The sequence below is a fragment of the Uloborus diversus genome, chromosome 5 (assembly GCF_026930045.1).
Source record: "Uloborus diversus isolate 005 chromosome 5, Udiv.v.3.1, whole genome shotgun sequence".
NCBI lineage: Eukaryota > Metazoa > Arthropoda > Arachnida > Araneae > Uloboridae > Uloborus > Uloborus diversus.
This window is the reverse complement of record NC_072735.1, coordinates 31,628,630-31,647,996: the sequence shown is the minus strand read 5'-3', so window position 1 is coordinate 31,647,996 and position 19,367 is coordinate 31,628,630. Positions and strand designations below refer to the sequence as shown.

Below are 19,367 nucleotides of genomic sequence, written 5' to 3'. Positions count from 1 at the left end.
AAGCAAGTTGGTGCTCCAACAAAAGTAAATTTTAAGAAATAAAAATGTATAATTATAAAAGCAAACTATCTTTATTCATGAAATTTAATGTTTTTCCACTATACTATTGCACACCAAATGACCAGTTAGAAGCATTTTACTGGCAGCTGACCAGTTAGCATTAAGTGCAAAAATGAAATCTCTTGGAAAGAGTCAAATACAAGAAGTTTTTGTTTTTCATCATTTATTATTCCTTATTTTCTGTTAAGGATTCTCTCAACCATTCAACCATGCAGAACACTTTTTCTAATGCTACAAGCTGTAATGCATTTTAAATTAAAGAAATAGATAAGATTTTTCTAAAAACCAAAATAAACAGAACAGGGATCATTGCCAGGTGGAGTATGGAGAAAAATGACAAACTCCGGGAATTTTAAAGCATCCGACTTCTTTAAAAATATAAATTGTAGCATTTCACAGTGGCGTTGCTAGGGGAGAGGGGGTCCACCCATCTGAGGGTTGACACCCAAAGTGGAATTGCAAGTTTTTAAAAAATTTGAAGCTAAAACACATTTCTAAGACTAAAAACTTGAATCCCGAACCCCCCACTTTTATTCAGGGCGTCTACTCACAAATTCTTTTTAACTTCCCTGACTTTTCCAGATTTTTCATACCCCCAAAAAAAGTTTTCCAGGTGCTTTTTTAAAGGTTAGTTTAGCTACTTTTGCTGTATTTTTAATGGTTTTGGTAGTGCTTATGTGACATTTTATACATGTTACGTTAATATTACTGTTTAATGTAAATTTCAAACTATTACATCCATCCATCCCCAGTAGCAGAAACTTTCTAGCCAGTCTGTGACACTATTTTGGGTAGTTGAAAGTAATTTGAAGCAATATTATTAGTTTTATCTTAAGATTTCATAAAATACACAAGTCTCTTGTAAAGGCCAAGTCTCGGAATTTTTTCAACTGGCTCGAAAAACTTAGTGACCACCACTGTCACCGAGTTTTAAAGTTAAAAAAAAAGGGGGAGGGGGGTAGTTCTCACTACTTTCATAAAATAAATAGAACTCTGTGCACTATGAGAAACAATTATTCAATACATATTTATTTAAATATGGAAAATTAAAGTTAAAATAGATTTTTGAATTTTTTTTTTCAAAAAATGAAAATAAATTAGTAAATGAAAAGTTGGCAGGAAACTGCATTTTAGATGAATGTTTTAGTTTATAGCAAAGCTTCCAAAGCAATGAGGATCAAATACAATTGTGCAGTCACATTTTCATGAAAATAATTTAAAAAACAACGTGATTTATTGTACATTTTATCTTATCTTCAATAGTTTGTATTAAGGTAAACATCCAATTCTGTTTTTGGAAACTTAAGCAAGTAATAGTCTCGTATATTTCCATCTTGCGAATGACCAAACATGGCGTCTACGTGAAAAGTTCATGACTACAAATCGATTTTTGAATTTGTTACATAAAAGTTGTAATAAATTCAAAATCCTTAAAAAACTACAATTTAAATGAAGTAGTCAGTTTATAGCACATTAGCCTCTAAAGCAATGACGATAAGATAATATTCTAAAAATAAAATTTTGCATTTTTAAAGACAATAATTAAGAATTATCCCCAAAAAATGGCACTTTTTTCATAAGTTTCAACAGTTTGTACTGCAATAAGCAACCAATTCGGTTTATGAAAACGTAGGCACTTAAAGAGTCTTGTGTACCAACATCTTGGGAATGACCAAACATGGCAACTAAACCAAAAAAAAAAATAAGATATAAATTTCTTATGATATAAATCTATCTAAAAAATAAAAATATATTTAAATATAAAAATCCTCATGAGACTACTTTAGTTGAAAAGCTTTTAGCGCTTTTGTGTCCAAAGCAATGAGGATAAAGTGAAATTTTAAATATAAAATTTATTTCTCAAGAAAATTATTTAAAAAAAATAAAAATAAAAAACAATTTGCTGGACATTTTGAGTTATTTTCATTAGTTTGCAGTTAAATAAAACATCCAATTCTGCTTTGTTTTTGAAAACTTTGGAACTTAAGCATCTTATCTATTTCAATCCTGTGAATGTCAAGTACTTTTCGGACACCCTGTACATCAAAATATTCAATATATATGAAAAAATCAGATATTTTTGATATTTTCGAACCCTGGGTTTACCAGCCTAGAATCTTATTGAAAAACCTTGCAATTCTGATGCCACCGAAATAAAGAAACCCAAAAGTTCAACCCCAAAGTTTGCTTCCAAAAGTTCAACTACACTTCAACATTGATTTTACTGTGTTGTAGATATTTGTATTCTGTTCAACATTTGCAACCTCTGTCTTTTTAACGTAGACTTTTAAGAGTGGCAAAATGTCTAAAGCACTTTGTGCAAAAGCTGAGCTCTCTACCCATGACCGGATTTAGACTTAACGGGGCCCTAAGCTACTTCAGGTATGGGGCACCTTTTGTATTTTGAGCAACGTTTCGCTCTGTGGTGCAAGAGGCAATTCCTAACTCCCCCTTAACTATGTTTGTCTTTTTCCTCTGATACTCTCATACATACAGCTTACTTTTTAAATCGTGTTTTCCCTGATGTCCCGTGTTGAATTGACCTTAAGAGGGGGAATGATATCAAGAGAGTGACCCAGGACTCCCCTTTCAGTGGTACATGGAGTATTCCCAATTGTCGGGGGTCCGGGTTTCTCCACCGGTGGAAATTTTGAAAAATATATATAAAATTCGGCATTTTGAAGTCGTTTAAGGTGAAGTTGAAACTACAAAAATATCAAGACAGAAATAGGCAAATAAAACTTTATCAAAGTCCTTTGAAAATTAAGATAACACACAGTAAAAATTGTTTTTGATTTGAGAAATCAATGACAGTAGTTGACAGAGAGAAAGAGCGCCGTAAGAGAAAAGACAATGCATTGTTACTTGTTCACATTCGCTTTTGGTACAATTCGTTTTTAGTCAACCCACCGACAAATACTACAATGATATAAATATAAAATGATCAATACTAAAAAAATGCTTTGAAATAAATGGTGTACATTTTTAGAATATATGTAAGAAGCGTAACATACTGCCCATTTGAACAACTCATAATGTAATACACTTCATCTTTACTAATAATAGAGCTGAAAGTCTGGATGTCTGTTATGCGCATAGCGCCTAGACCGTTCGGCGGATTTTCATAAAATTTGGCACAGAATAAGTTTGTAGCATAGGGGTGAGCACCTCGAAGCGATTTTTCGAAAATTCTATTTTGCTCTTTTTTTACTCCAATTTTAAGAACATTTTACAAGGGAAAATTATCATGATGTGGCCGATTAAATTACCAAATTGTCATAACATGGAACCGTAACATGGGTGAGCAAATGAACATAGCAAATGGGCGAGAAATTCATCATCATTTTTAAATATAGAGGTGAACCAAAAGACCTTTTCATTTTCTACTACTGGCAAAGCCGTGCAGGTACCGCTAGTAAGAAATATAATTAGAGCCCACTTTGCTTTGGCTTTTCAAAGGCTTATCTAATTATTTTCAAGGACTCTAGAACTAAAGTTATTTAACACACTTCATTTGTACTTTCTAGTCTCTGATAGTTTAGTACTTGATTGAGCTATTTTAAATTTAAAAGAAAAAAGAAACTACAGATTTCTCATGGCAACAATTTGATTCCGTTGCAAGTGGGGCAGAAAACAAAAAGGAATAGAGGTAGAGTATTTTTTAAGTGCTAAACAGATTAACAATATGCAGGAGAAGTAAGTTAAAAGCAAGCAACAACAAAAGAATTTCCGAAATACCGCATTCGGAGTTATATAAATAGCAAGATATGAAACACACAAGTCATAAAAATTTTAATATGTTTCAGAAACGTCAGAACTATGGTTTTTACATTTTTGGTGCAGGATGTAGCAAGGAGCTGAATTTGACATACATTGGCATTCCTTCTCCCTACCCCTTCCATTTGTGGTTTGTAGCCACAGTTTTCCAAATTTTCAAGGTTTTCAATCACTAGAAAATGAAATTTATTTTTTCAATTGCTTTTCTTTTTCTTTTTTTGGAACAAATCATGCTCATTTCCGGGAGTTGGGGGTCCTACATTATAGCTTGTTTAGTTTGTACATAAATCCTGGCTTGCCTCTACCCATCGAATCAAGCAAAATTTTAGCGTAAAAACACTTTTCTTTCATGACATTTTTACAGTTTGTTTGGCTCTGATTTAAGAAGAACTGTTTCAAAGCATTTAAACATAAATTAACAAGCACATTGCTACAGAGATAAAGAACTACACAAACACCTAAGTAATATTGAAATTGAACAATAATCTATAAACTAGTTTACAATTACTTTGAAGAGCTTATCTATAACTGGAATGGGAAAGCCCAAGTTTTTCATGGTAGTTGCAGAAGCAACCTAACTACCATTGCTAGAGGGTGTAAACTTTTCAACCCCCCCCTCCCCAAGGGAAATTGAAATGTTCAAAACTAGAGAACAAAAAGTGGGGCCGAAGAACTGGTTTAAGGAAAGAAATATTTTTTTTAGTAATTTCAAGTAGAATGAATTTCTGACCAAATTAATTCTACTAAACTAAAAAAAAGGAGAACAAATCTTTTAAAACTAATTATATTAAAAAAAAAATCCAGGTTTTTTGCACACCAAAAGTAAATTTCCCTGACTTTCTCCTGACATTTCCAGTACAAAAAATTTTCCATACATTTCCAGGTTTTCCAGGTGGGTAAAACATTTGTACATTAGCACACTTAAAATGTTGTTATAACACAAATGTAGTTGTTTCTGAAAATTGCATGAATTTAATGTTTTCATGTTTACATAAAATTTCAATTTTTTTAAATTTTGCATTTGTGGGGGGAAGGGGAGGGCACCCCAATTTACCGCCACGGGTGTCACCTATGCTAGGTATGGCACTACATTTCATTTCAAGTCAGAAGCATAAAGTTGTGCAAAAAAGAAAGATATTAAATGAGGCAGTGAGAAGCAAAGGGATGTAAGTGGCAAAATTAAAAATTTGGCGATAACCAGTACATATGGTAGGTGAACCTCTCCTGTCTCTAGTACCATCTCTTGGGGCAAGAGATGGTACTAGTAGCCCTGGTACTTGATGCTATATTGCATGATTTAGAAAAAAATTTCAATGGGAGCCTACCTAAAAGCTAATCTTTAAATGCATTTTACTCAAAACTTGAAAATGTCCACTTGCATCCCTTTACTTCTCACTGCCACAAATGTAAAATTTCAGAATACAAGAAAGACAAGAGCTTGAAATATTACAATACTACTGCAGTTTTCTCTCTCTTCTAAAAATTTCTGATTGCAACATTAAGCTTGGAGGGGCCTCTCCCCTCCACATAAAGGATTTGAATTTTAGCCCCTGCAACATTAATTTGAAGATACAGTTACACTCGCAGATTTGCATTTACTATTTTTAAAACTATTTTTTTCTCAAAAACTACTCTTTTTATAGTGCTTAAACAATCACTTTTTTCACTTAAAATTACTCAAAATACTGAAATGGCTGGAGGCAAAATAAAGCAAATAGGTGGGACAGAAAAAAGGAAACATATTCCTCCAAGTATTTTATAAACATTGAAAATATAAAAAAAAACCTGAATGCTGGTTCTTTTGTCATTTTTTTATCAAATGAATTTGGTTGTAAGTATAGTTAAAAATAGGACAACAACTGGAGTTACTGAAACAAACCAACATAACTTCTGTGCTGAAAAAATTAAACAAAAAAAGCTGGAATGTTCCATGTTGTAAATAAAATTTAATTTTGGATAACAGTGCATTAAAATTAAGAGTCCTGATAGATGACTAAATTTCCTGAAATTGAAAAGTTTAAACTTGCCTGAACTGTGAACTTGTCTAACAAATATTCTTTCAGGCAAAATGGATACAGATACTTCTGACGGTTCACTACTACTACGATATGGTGTGGCCTCATCCACAAACTTAGCATAGTCCGTTACCACCTCTTCATGAAAAGATTGTTTTTTATCCTAAAAGGAATAATTTAATGATGTAAAGAAAAAGCAAAATATAATGCAGTTAAATTTTAACATTACTTGAATAATGAAAGACAGTAAGTAGGAATTTAGTACTCAAAACAAGAAATTAAATAACTCTCTAAAAACTGGTTTACCAACATGGCATTATCTAGATCAGCGGTCGGAAATATAAATTGAGTGATGATCTACTTTCCAAGTTTGGTGATTACAAAAGATCCACTTACGAAGGGGGGGGGGGGGTTTAAATGGTCGTGTTACATTCACAATTAAATTGAGACTATTTTGACTTCGAATCGTAGGGAAAACCTTATCAAAATAGACTTTGCTGCTTATTAAAAAATTGATGACAGAAATGACAGAATATCAATGGGAAGACTAGGTATTTTTTTTTGGATAAAGTACCTATCATTTGGCGTAACTTTAAGGAAAAATGTGTTGCCCTATCCACAATGAAAGCAGAGTACATTGCTCTATGTGAGGCTTCCAAGGAGATTGTGTGGCGAAATAGACTTTTAAATGAAATGTCCCAAACCAAAATCTCTGGATTTAATTTAGTTAAATGCATATTACATTGTGATAACAGGGCAGTTATTGATTTTTCACATTCACCAATTGAGAACTCACGCACAAAGCAAATTGACATGAGATATCATTTTTTACGGAACTTAGTTTTGGATAATACTTTTGAATTAAGACATGTAAACAGTAAATCAAATGCCCTGGATTGCTTTACAAAACCTTTTAGTAAAATTGAATTGGAAAATGTTTGCAAAAATCTGTTAAATATTTTTTGATGTTTTTGAAATAATAATGTTTCAATGTGCAAAAGTTTCACAGTTTTTGAACTTTTCCAATAAAATTTTTATCTATTTTTAAATTCTGCAATGAAAAATAGAGGATTTATGAAGTATTTGAATGACTTTACATACTGAACTTTAAATAATAATATTTTGTTATGGTTTCATAGAATATGAAAAAAAAAAAAAACATCCATTTTGACAGTGCAGGTGATAAAGTCGCCAAAAATGATACTGTTGGCAAAAACCGGAATTAACTGCTGGTATCCCTTTGCTTATTGTACACTGTGAGTTGTCGCCAATCGGGGTTTGATTGGCGATTTTTGTGCAAGGAGAGAAATATCTAAATATTAGAACATTGAAGAATTATTCATTAAATAATTGCTGTTTAGATATTGATTTGTTGTCGTAATTTGAAAACATTTTATCCAAAATATCAGTAAAATAACAGATAATAATGTTCGAAACGTACCAGAGTTATGAGCTGCCACGTTACTGTCGCAACAGAAAGCCCAAGAACTTAATTGGGTACTAAGGAGTACGTCATCAAATCTAGGCAACCTGATTTTCACTAACATGCATATTCCAGCTTATTTTATGATGAAGTTCGATAGCATATGTTGAAGAAAGTTATTTCTGAAGGACTTGGAGTACATTTAAAACGTAAAAGGCAAGTAGTGATTTTTTTTTTGTCATATAACATTCTCTCATAATCATGAAAGTAATTTTTCTTAAGCACTAACTGAGAATTCAGGTAGTTGCCGGATTACTTGACTGTGAAACATAGCAGTATATACAATGCTTTGACAGCACTACAGGTTGAAATTTACTGGATACAATTCAGATATTCTTAGCGGAGTTAAAATATTTATACACGGACAATGCTCGTCTAATTGAAAATTTCTTTTCTTGTTGGTAAAAGAGGCACTTTATTTTAAAATTTAACCAGCTGGTTCGAAAGTTAAGTCAAGAAGCTAGCTAAACTTAACCATTTTCCAAAAACCATATACGAAATTTTCGCTATGAGATGAAGTTCATGGATGTTTAAAGAATATGAAATGATTGAAACATTTCGTGTAATGCATTAACAAACTGTAATTTTTATCGAAACGAAAATATAATCTATGATTATGGCAGGGTTTTCAAAACTTTGCTACTTATCTGACGTATTGTCTCGCCGACAATTAATCTTGCCAAAAACTTGCAACGGGCGTTTTAGGGGGAAAATCAGCTTATAGCTTTATTTTCTTCCCTTCTCTCTCTTTGTGTGTGTGTGTGAGTGTTTTTTTTTTTTTTTCAAAAGTTACACTTTGATTTTAACCAAGCATTTTCGCAAGCAAAATATTTTGGCGTGATTTCAAATTTGATGAATTCGCGCTAGTAATTTAAAGTATGATTTTCAGCAGGACTTTTAATGCCAAAAAACAATGTTAAAACATTTATTTATGTAAAATAATCGGTCAACTAAATAAAAGAAGTCGTAATATAAATTTTAAATGTGCATAATTGATCGTGTTTTGGTATAATTTTAAAACCCATCAAATTTGCGATAGTGATTTTGAAAAACTTTTTGAAATGGAGATTTTTAAAGCAATTTCATGATCGCGAACATTTTCTCAGTTTTCAACAACAATTTTGGTTTTGACGAAATTTTAACTGCACCTTAACATTTTTTGCCTCTGAAAGGCTTTTGAAAGTTTGATTTGTAAAAAAAAATCACATTTCAACAATTTCCAAGAAACTTGGTAAAGTTTTAAACTGCGCCAACAATCAACGTTATCGGAAATCTGCCATTTTTACTGTAATGGTTGGTTGGTTCAATTGGGTTGTCTTAATAGGCTATGCTGCGCCAAACAATTGTTAGTTAGTTGAAAGAGGTGCATTGTACCATTAGGTTTAGTGCTAATGCATCGAGTTGACAACTTAAATTCGATATTACCAAACAATTAGTGGCGAGTCAAAGAAACTTAGATCCAAAAATCTAGTACAATTTGCACTTTTGTAAAACTTTCAGGCATGAATAAAACTTTATTTATTAGAAAAAATTAAGTTGAAATAACTCTCTAAAAAAATTATTAATATATATATATATCCATATATTAATATATATAGAAAACTTTAAAGTATTTTCTTGCAGTCTTTGTGATCTGTGACGGATCATGGATGCTGACCATCTCATCATTCGCCCTGTTCTTTCCAAACGCTCTCTTACGAACCGATACTGGGAGGTCAGGGGCATTTTGGATTCATAAACTTTTGTTACAGATGCTTTATTATTATTTTATTTTTTTGCATCTTTGTCCATTTGTTTATATCCTTAATCCAACTGTATTTTTGATCTGTGGTTGTCATAAAATCTTGCCATTAGAAATAATAAATGATATTTCATTTTCAATCATTTATCTTTTTTTTTCATTTCAATAAAATCAACTTATATCTCAACAATGAAAAGTTTAATCAAAACGTGCCAATATTAAGCGCCAACATAACTGGTTGCCTAGATTGAGTGACGTCACATTTCAGTGCTTGGGCCTTGTGTTGCGATGACATCGGCTGCCACCGTTTCGTTTACTTAAATGCGTTTGTTACGATCAAAATCTTGTGTTTCTACTGTTATTTATGTAATGTTCAATGCATAACGTGTTAATTGTGCAAAATACCAATGGATTAAAGAAGTTAACATTATAATCGCCTTTTTTATTACTGTTACAAGACAGAAGATCATTTATATGAATAAATGGACAGAATTATCGGCATCTAGATCATAACGCAATTTGAACATCTCACATATATGTTTAAGAAAAATGATTTTGCTTGAAAGATTTTTTATTTCGATACCGTTGGAACCACTTGAATAGAGCTGATTCTACTTCAGAAAAGGTGCACATCTTCATTCGTTTCAAATTCGGATTCATGGATTCTACCACTTTAGAAGTTTCTTTTTTTTCTTTTAATATCATAGACAGAGTACTTGCCAAAAGATCATTAGTAGTAAAGAAAACTCACTCTGTCTCTCAGGAACTTATCAGCAAATAATTGAACTAAAGAAGGAAGGGGAACACAACTTAGGTCAGTCAATGAATAATGGTACAATCAGTTGACCTAACACCTTGACAGCTTAAAAGCAAATCCGTAGTCCAGCAACATGTCAAAGTGTAAACAGTACAGTACAACAAAAGAAAACAATTTAACTCATTTTCGCACGCGTAACTCCTTTATCGCACATTGGCTTAACAGGTGCTCTTCTTGCTTTAGAGGTCTATTGTGCAGGAACTGCAAGCGAAGGTGAATTAATTTTTTGCTCATAGTCACTTGTTTCTTTCGTTCTTTTGAAATGAATTTCGAGTCATCTTTGAAAGAACTTCGAGCTAAAGCAAGTTAACTTTGAGATATTGAGAGTAATTAGCATGGTATTAAAGACAAAGGGGTTGGGCCTTGATAAAAACTTACAGTTATAGTAATATTCGAGTTATTGCGAATTGACTGCATATGTACATAAACAAAATTGAAAAATACTTTGTGCTAAATTAAATTTATTTAAAAACTTTAATTGTAAGGAAGAACATTTTATTTTACCTCAGATTTTCTTCTTTTAGAAGAACTTTTGTTTTCCGAACTACTTCGTTTGCCTCTGGAGCGCCTTGTTTTGGCAGAATGCCTAGCATTGTCCAAATCATCATCGGTACAGTCAAAATCAGAAAAATTCAAAATTGAACCAACAGATTCTTCAATAGTTTTCAGCCTGCAAAATAAGAAACATAAGTACTTTTTAACACTGATAGAGATAGAAACTTAGAAAATGGATGGATGGAAACAATATAAATTTAATTGCATTTTCTTACACTGGTTGGCATGTTGAACTAAGTAAGACTAGCTTCTCTTTAATTTCATTATCAATCGGATGATCAGCCAAAAGAACTTCCTTGATAAGGACAATCTGCCTTTCCTTTAAAGAAAAACTTATTAGAAAACCAAATTACCCTTATTGCTTGATTTTAAATATTTTTGTTTAATGCGCTACATAACACAAAATATCCTCATTTCCATTGCACAGCTTCATTTTAAAGCACTGAACAAGCATTTCCTTTGATACTGAAACAAGTGTATGCAGTGGTGGATACAGAGTTTGGGCAAAAGAGTTTCCTTGTAATAATTTCAAGCACAATCAATTTGTCAATGTTGAGTCATTGTATCTCATTTGTAACTTAAAATTATATCTCATTTTGTTATGAACACGATTTTTACATTATTTAGGAATAGTATTTTAAAATCCTCATTTTATGGTAATTCCACAAGCAGCAGATTGCTGCCATGAGGGGAAGTTAAAAAAAATATAAAACATACCATGACTTTTCACTCCAGAGTTCCCCGTCCCTACCACTATTTGTGGTTTAACCAGCTGATGGGACCCTAAAGACAGCTCTGATCTTTTGAGTCAGACCAGAAACTGAGCAATCCCTGATCCAGCACCACCAGAGGTATTGTTTCACTTGGAGGATTTTGTGACCACGAGCTACATTTAACGTCCCCCATTCACCATTAATGAAGACAGTGGATCTTCGACCAGCCAGGATCGAACCCAGGACCCTCTGGTCAACATGCAATGACTATTCTAAGTGACAGATCGTTCAGACAGAACTAAGAACAGACCCATTTTGAGTGAAATGTAAGACTTTCAACATCTGTCTGGGAAAATGTGTGAAGTCCAACCAAAAAAAAATGAAGAAAGGGGGGCACATGTGAACATCGTAATTTTTACTAGGATAATTTAAAGCAAAATATACTGAAAAATTCTCAGGAAATAGCAGTATAAGTCGTACATCTTGACTAGACATTACAGCAAATGAGCTACTTTATATTTCTGTGGGGAGATCTTAATTATGCCCATGCTGAGAATTAAAGGAAGTCCGTTGAATAAAAAAAATCCACGCCCCTTCCCCTGCTTTTACGCCAAGTTCACCGCCTATGGCGGCTGTTTAAATAAATTTGGCAATGGCAGTAATTAATCAATATCCATCCTTTTTGTGTTTTCCATACCTATTTCCAGTTGCGTTTTGTGTCATTCACCTCTTTACGCCAAAATTGTCGTACTCAAATATGTAACAAAATAGATGCAGTGAAACGTCCGGCGGAAGCGACCGCGCTACAGCAACCCACCCAATTAACAAGCGAAACGAACTCTGGTCGATAAGCAATTGCGATAAATAAAGCACGGTACATCTAGGACAAAAAGGAAATCCCGTATCTTGTACGAAAAAGGATTCAACTCCCCAGCAGAAAAACAACACAATTAAAAAACACTGTACATCTAGGACAAAAAGGAAATCTCGCACCCTGTATGAAAACATTAACTATAGAAAAGCTAACGTTTGAGAAAAGGAAAAAAAAAGCCTCTAGAATTAAAAAAATATACTTCACCCCCCCTCCCCCGATGTCAAATGATCAGTAATCATATTTTTTAACTAAAATGCATGAACACCCTTCAAAAACCTAAATGGGAAATAAACAAATAATCCACAACTCAATTGTTTATCGTCAAATTCGCCAAGTGACTTTCAAATTAAAAAGAAAACCAATTAACATTCGCACAATGAATTTAACAGAAACAACAACAGCGCAACCACCGGTTCTACTATTAGAATGCAACCGTATACCAAAGATGACGTCACTGCAAGCACATTTAATCTGTATAACTAAGATGACGTCACTGCAGAAACAAAAATCAAGTTTAGCCTTAAAAATTGGCTTAATTAGAATCGCTTATATCTCCTGTTCTAATTAATTGAGAGAAATGGAACAAACATCATCTTGTTCGGAAAGAAAAGCTCTTTCTAACGACATATAATGTTATGGTAATGTTATATAATGTTATAATATAATGTTATGGTATTGTTACAAATCCTGTAAATAGTAATTATTGTAGTAACGTAACCTGTATGATTAATTTAGCAGTTGTTAACGATTTCTCCTGTACATAGTGTAAATAAAGCTCCTGTGTTTTTATCAAGAACTGTGTCTTCATTTCAAGAAAGTGGAAGTCGCACCGAATCCGTTACAATTGGCGCCCAACGTGGGGCTACTTCAGGACTTTCTTGCAGTAAGTGTGACTTTGGACATTTTTTCATAAAGACTTTTTGAATTTGGACTTTATTTTTATGGTGATTACTCACGCAATGGATGAACAATTAAAACAACTGCTTGATGCAATCAACTCTGTGAAGAATGATATGGCGGCTAATCAAGACCAGTTAAAAAGCGATTTAACGGTGCTGAAAAAGGACTTAACGTCTAACCAAGAAGAAATTGAATACGACCTTATTTCGGTAAAGACTGTGATGGAAAATAAATTTAATGACATAGAGCATCGAGTTGATGCTATTGAAGAAAAATTTGATACCGTTGAAAGCCGATTTAATGCTGTAGAAAATAAATTTGAAGAAGAAGATAGAAAATTTCATCTGCTTAAAGAAGAGATCTTTAAAGATATGGAAAGGAGATTGGCGACCGCGGAAAGCAGCTCTGTACAGTTTGGCGCTCCCACATCGGTTGCTCGACCGTCCATTAAACTTGCCACATTTGATGGGAAAACTTCGTGGCAGGTTTACAAAACTCAATTCATGATAGTAGCGGAAGCGAACGGATGGGACTCTGCTACCAAGGCCTGCCATCTTGCAGCATCCCTGAGAGGTGACGCAGCGGACATTCTCCAGACCCTTCCGGACAGCCAGCGCCTGGATTTCGCCGCCCTCACATCTGCGTTGGAGCTTCGCTTCGGTGAGAAATGCCAGAAAGATTTCAGCCGACTCCAGTTGAAGTCCCGTTTCCAGAAAACTGGGGAAACCCTGCAAGAGCTTGCGGCGGACATCGTGACACTGTCTCATCTTGCTTTTTGCGACTGCCCTGCGGATGTTCGAGACAACCTGGCACTCAACTACTACATCGACGGGGTTCGAGATCCGGAAATCCAGAAAGCTCTACGGATGGCGGATGTCAAAGACCTGAATTCTGCTGTTGCGTATGCGATGAGATACGAGGCCGCCCAAGAAGCAACCCGTGTGGATCGCCATCTAATCCGAACTCAGGAAGCTGATGAGCCTGATTCCAGGTCGTCCCACCTCGCTGAACTTGAGAGACAACTCGGTGACTTGGCAAGACATCTGAGCAGCATAACAGCCCAAAAGAAACAAGAGCAGAAGTGCTGGAAATGCGGTAGTGAAGGACACCTGCGAAGGAGTTGTCCGGCTTGCCAAGCTACGCGAGGGAAGGAAATCACCACCACCAGAGCTCTGCAGATTTCCTCTTCTAGTAGCGGCAGTAATGGACTTTTCATCTACGCACATGTAAAGGGGAATCTCTGCAGACTGATTGTCGACACTGGAGCCAATGTGACAATCATTAGGACAGATGTGGCTCGTGAATTTGGATTGAAACTGCTGTGGACATCGCCACGCGTAAGTCTCCAGACTGTGACAGGTGACAAGATCGAGATTGACGGTAAAGTGGACTTGGAAATAGTGTTTGGGAATGCCACCTACCATCATCATTTGTCGCTAATATCACGGACCCCTTCATTCTCGGATTGGACTTTTTGAAGAAATATGACTTCATTCTCGACTTCAAGACTAATGAGCTGCACTCGATGAGAGAAGACATAGCCGTTTTCCCTGCAGAAAGTGATGTAAAATCCGCTCATCAAATAATAGTCAAAACAGATTTATCGATTCCCTCAAGGTCAGAATCATTAATACCTGGCTCCCTTGAAGAAAGCAATAGTTTTCGATTTGGACTCATTGAATACCCTAACCTAAGCAATAACCTAAAAGGAGTGCTGGTAGCATCTACGCTTGTGGACCTTTCTAAGGATGTAATTCCTGTAAGAGTCGCCAACGTGAGTGAAAGACCAAGGAATATTCAGAAAGGTGAAGTGTTAGCAACTTGTACTCCAGTAAACTGCATCATTAGAAGAATCAATTCCCCCGAAACTGTGTCTTCTGAATCCTTGACATCGAAGTTAATTGGGAGTGCGCCATTATCGAAAGATCAGAGAACTGCTGCGGAACAATTGGTGGACGACTTCAAGCATCTGTTTTCCTCTACATCGGAGGATGTTGGCCGTACGAATTTAACCCAGCATAGGATCTATACTGGAGAACACCCCCCTATTAAACAGCATCCAAGACGACTACCGTTTGCCAAGAAGGAAGAGGTTGAGACCCTCCTGAAAGAAATGCAGGAGAATTTTGTCATCGAACCCTCGTCCAGTCCTTGGGCCTCTCCCATCGTCTTGGTCCGAAAGAAAGATGGCTCCACTAGATTTTGTGTCGATTATCGACGGTTGAATGAAATCGCCAAGAAAGACAGTTACCCTCTTCCACGGATAGACAAAACCTTGGACACTCTTTCCAGACACAAGTGGTTTTCGACCCTGGACTTGAAGAGGCAGGTTGAGATACTGGCAGGTTGAGATACACCCTGATGACCGAGAGAAGACAGCGTTTACAACTGGACAAGGCTTATGGCAGTTTAAAGTGATGCCCTTCGGCCTCTGCAATGCACCAGCTACGTTCGAGCGTCTTATGGAGACAGTGTTAAGAGGACTTTTCTACGAATCCTGTCTGGTCTACTTAGATGATATCATCATCGTGGGACGCAGTTTCGAAGAACATCTGGCAAAGCTTAGGAAGGTGCTGCAGAAGCTTAAGGAAGCCAATCTGAAGTTAAGCCCGTCCAAATGTAATTTGTTCCACCGGGAAGTGAACTACCTTGGTCACATCATCTCTTCTGAAGGTGTACAAACCGATCCAGAAAAGGTATCTGCGGTCAAGAGTTGGAGTCGTCCCGAAAACATCCATCAGCTGCGAAGTTTCCTGGGGCTCTGCACGTACTACAGGAAGTTTGTAAAGGGTTTTTCCAACATTGCACGACCTTTGCATAAGCTGACGGAGAGCAAGCAAAAGTTTGAATGGTCCAAAGAATGCGAAGATGCATTTCTACGACTGAAGGAGGTTTTAACATCAACGCCTATCCTCAGCCTGAAAAATCCTTCATCCTGGACACTGATGCGAGCAACGAGGGCATCGGAGCTGTTTTATCCCAAGAAATTGACGGAAATGAGCATGTCATCGCTTACTGGAGCAAATGCTTATCAAAGTCGGAGCGAAATTACTGTGTCACCAGAAAGGAGTTACTGGCCATAGTGAAATCTGTAGAACACTTCCATCATTACCTCTACGGCCGAAAATTTCTGCTTCGGACAGATCATGCTTCGTTAACTTGGCTTTTGAACTTCAAGAATCCAGAAGGTCAGATAGCCAGGTAGATACAGCGGCTCCAGGAATATGACATGGAGATCAAGCACCGAAAAGGGTTATCTCACGGTAATGCTGACGCTTTACAGGGGTCTGGCCAGAGCAAATTTGGGTCTGTTAACGGGCCCTTCACAAAAATCCGATCAACCAAAACGGACCTTTCACAAAAATCTGGTAAACAAAAACGGATCTTTCACAAATTGTTTATTGAAAGAGCAAATCTCAAATTAAAATAATACAGCATATTTAAAGTTAAATTAGAGGAATCAACTTATACAAAATCAGCTAATTTTGCAAAAGGAAAAAAAAAAATCGGCACTCTTGTGATACTCCTGCAAGCCATAAATAATTACTACCGCCAAATAAATATAATGCCTGTTGTTGGTTTCTTTGAAAGAAATTAACAGCTGAAAGTCAATTTGGTTTATAATTTTGCTTGTTTGTTTTATGCAGCGGTGTTGTTGTAAACTTCTTTGGAAAAGCGTCAACATTCTCTGAATAGGCGTAGTAAGCACTTTTCTCCCCACTCATGATTTAATCATCAATAATATACAGCGAAATGAATTTAGAACTACAAAGGATAGTATGGGTGGGGCGGATGTGATCGCTTCAGATAGGGTTACAAAATTTAAACTTATCGCCACTTAGTGTCTGGTGGTGCGATGTTAAACTGTTATTTTGGGTTTGAGTTATATGGGTTTGGTTTTTCGATACTAAAAAGGATAATTAACTTTAAATAAACTTTTATTTACCATTATTTTTTTCTATAGATGTCTACATTTTGAAAAACGCTATCTTTTTACATCCGATATGAGAATCATATTTCATTCTTTTTTTCAAGCTAACTTCGCTTTATTAGGATGCAAATAAAAGAAAAATCTCTTTATTTTTGTAACAAAGCTTATTTCAAGTTTTTAAAGGGGAATTCCATTTTCTTTTATGAGTCAATAATTAAAATGCTAAATCGATGGTTTTTTTATTTTATTTATTTATTTTTGCTTCAACTGTGTCCAGATATTAATGATATGTTTATCATAGGACTCTAAAATGCAATTCAAAAGTAATTTTATCAAAAATATTTATTTTACAAGCCGTTTTTATACTTTTGATTCCTTCACTTTGAGGATTGCAATCTCTTTGCATCCGCTGTGGAAATCGGATTTTTCGAATTTTCGATGTTTAGTACGCTTAGTTAAGAGGTAAACAAATAAAATATTTTTTTATTTTTGTGAAAATCACGGAGTTTATAAGGTTGGAACGAAACTCTGTGCTCTTAAACAGTGTCTTGGGTTAAAAAGTTAAATGCTTAACTCCTGCCTATTTTTTTTTCTTACAGTTATTTTAAATACTATACAAAAAACATTTCTAGTATACATGATGTAGAATGGTAGATAAATATTGATACTTGAGGGGTGCCCATCTCCCAGGGAGCGATGCCTCCCCCCTCTCTTCAAGTACCAGAAAAACACTCAAGAATGATATGCTCAACAGAAAAGAGAGAAAACACTCAACTTTAAGTGTCAATGATGCAGTTTCCACCACCTCAAGAGTCTAAACTTTCGTTTTTACAAGAATTTTTTTTTTTTAATTATTTGATTTTTCACAAAAATAATTGATTTTTCACAAAATTATTTTATTTTTCACAAAAAAACGGACCCTGTGAAAAATCCTGGACAGACCCCTGCTTTATCAAGGAGACCCTGCCCTGAGAACTGCCACTATTGTTCCCGAATCGAGAAACAGTATGGAACGACTAGCCCTACCGCCTATCGGGTGACAGTGACTCCAATATCATCAGAACCTGATCCATGGAGTGACGACCAAGTTCGAAAAGATCAACTTGAAGACCGCGACATAAAACCAATTTTGGAGTTCATGGAAAGTGACAGTCGGCGCCCTAGTTGGCAGGATGTTTCCATCTTCAGCCCTGCAACAAAAAGATACTGGGCTTTATGGAACTCACTCCATTTACGGAACGGCGTACTGTACCGAAAATGGGAATCTGATGACGGCAAAACGTCTAGGTGGCAGTTACTACTTCCCCGATCAAGGATTTCAGATGTTCTGAAAGAAATACATAGTAGTGCGACTGGAGGACATTTTGGTGTCTTGAAAACCCTCAATAAAGTTCGGGAGCGCTTCTTCTGGAGCAAGGCGAAGGATGACGTGGAGAAGTGGTGCCATTCTTGTGACGCCTGTGCTGCTCGTAAAGGACCGAAGAAGAGAAGCAGAGGGAAGCTACATCTGTACAACGTTGAAGCTCCTTTCGAACGAATTGGGATCGACATCCTGGGTCCTCTACCAAGAACTGCTGATGGGAACAAATACATCCTCGTTTCCATCGACTACTTCACCAAATGGTCCGAAGCGTATCCCATTCCAGATCAAGAAGCTACCACCGTAGCAGAGACTCTAGTCCAACACTGGATCTCGAGATATGGAACACCTTTGCAGATTCATTTCGATCAAGGGAGGAATTTCATCTCTGCTGTGTTTAAGGGCCTATGTCAAATTTTCGGAATTGAGAAAACTAGGACAACACCACTACATCCACAATTGGACGGCATGGTGGAGAGATTTAACCACACAATCCTGAATAATCTCTGGCTTATGGTATCCAGAAATCAACAGGATTGGGACGAGAAGCTACCTTTGTTCCTGCTGGCTTACCGCAGTGCTGTCCACGAGACTACCGGATATGCCCCATCTCAGATGCTCTTCGGACGAGAGCTTCGGCTACCTTGTGATCTCGTCTTCGGTCGTCCTCCGGATGCGCCTTCATCGCCTGAGGAGTACATCCAGGATCTCCAGGCCCAGTTGGAAGACGTTCATAACTTCGCACGAGAGCGAATCAACATCGCGGCGGAGAAGATGAAGACTCGATACGACACAAGGTCTACTGGACATGAATTCAACGAAGGCGACAAGGTTTGGTTATGGAATCCCATCCAACGGAAAGGTCTGTCACCCAAATTGCAGTCGCATTGGGATGGACCCTACAAAGTCCTTAACCGACTAAATGACGTCGTAGTGAGGATCCAAAAATCACCTAATGCAAAACCTAGGGTTGTACATTATGATCGGTTAGCCCCATACTATGGCCATAGTTCATGAGTATTACGTAAACAACCATGGTTGATAACATAAAAGTTGTAGATAATTTTTGCTTTTAATGTTTAGTAATATTTCTTGTTATTATTGTGTTTTCTGTATCTGTTAGTTATTAATTAATGTGTAT

At 35.9% G+C, this 19,367-nt stretch overlaps 1 protein-coding gene across 1 annotated transcript in view; it reads right to left on the bottom strand.

Annotated features, from left to right (window-relative positions):
* Positions 1-19,367, bottom strand: part of LOC129222528 (rac GTPase-activating protein 1-like) — a 79,811-nt gene that overhangs the window by 32,966 nt on the left and 27,478 nt on the right. The window contains exons 5-7 of the mRNA XM_054857040.1: positions 10,664-10,767; positions 10,398-10,563; positions 5,865-6,015 (exon numbers count right to left, since the gene is read on the bottom strand). Of these exons, the coding sequence (XP_054713015.1) occupies positions 5,865-6,015; positions 10,398-10,563; positions 10,664-10,767 (421 nt within the window). The remainder of the gene's footprint in view (positions 1-5,864; positions 6,016-10,397; positions 10,564-10,663; positions 10,768-19,367) is intronic.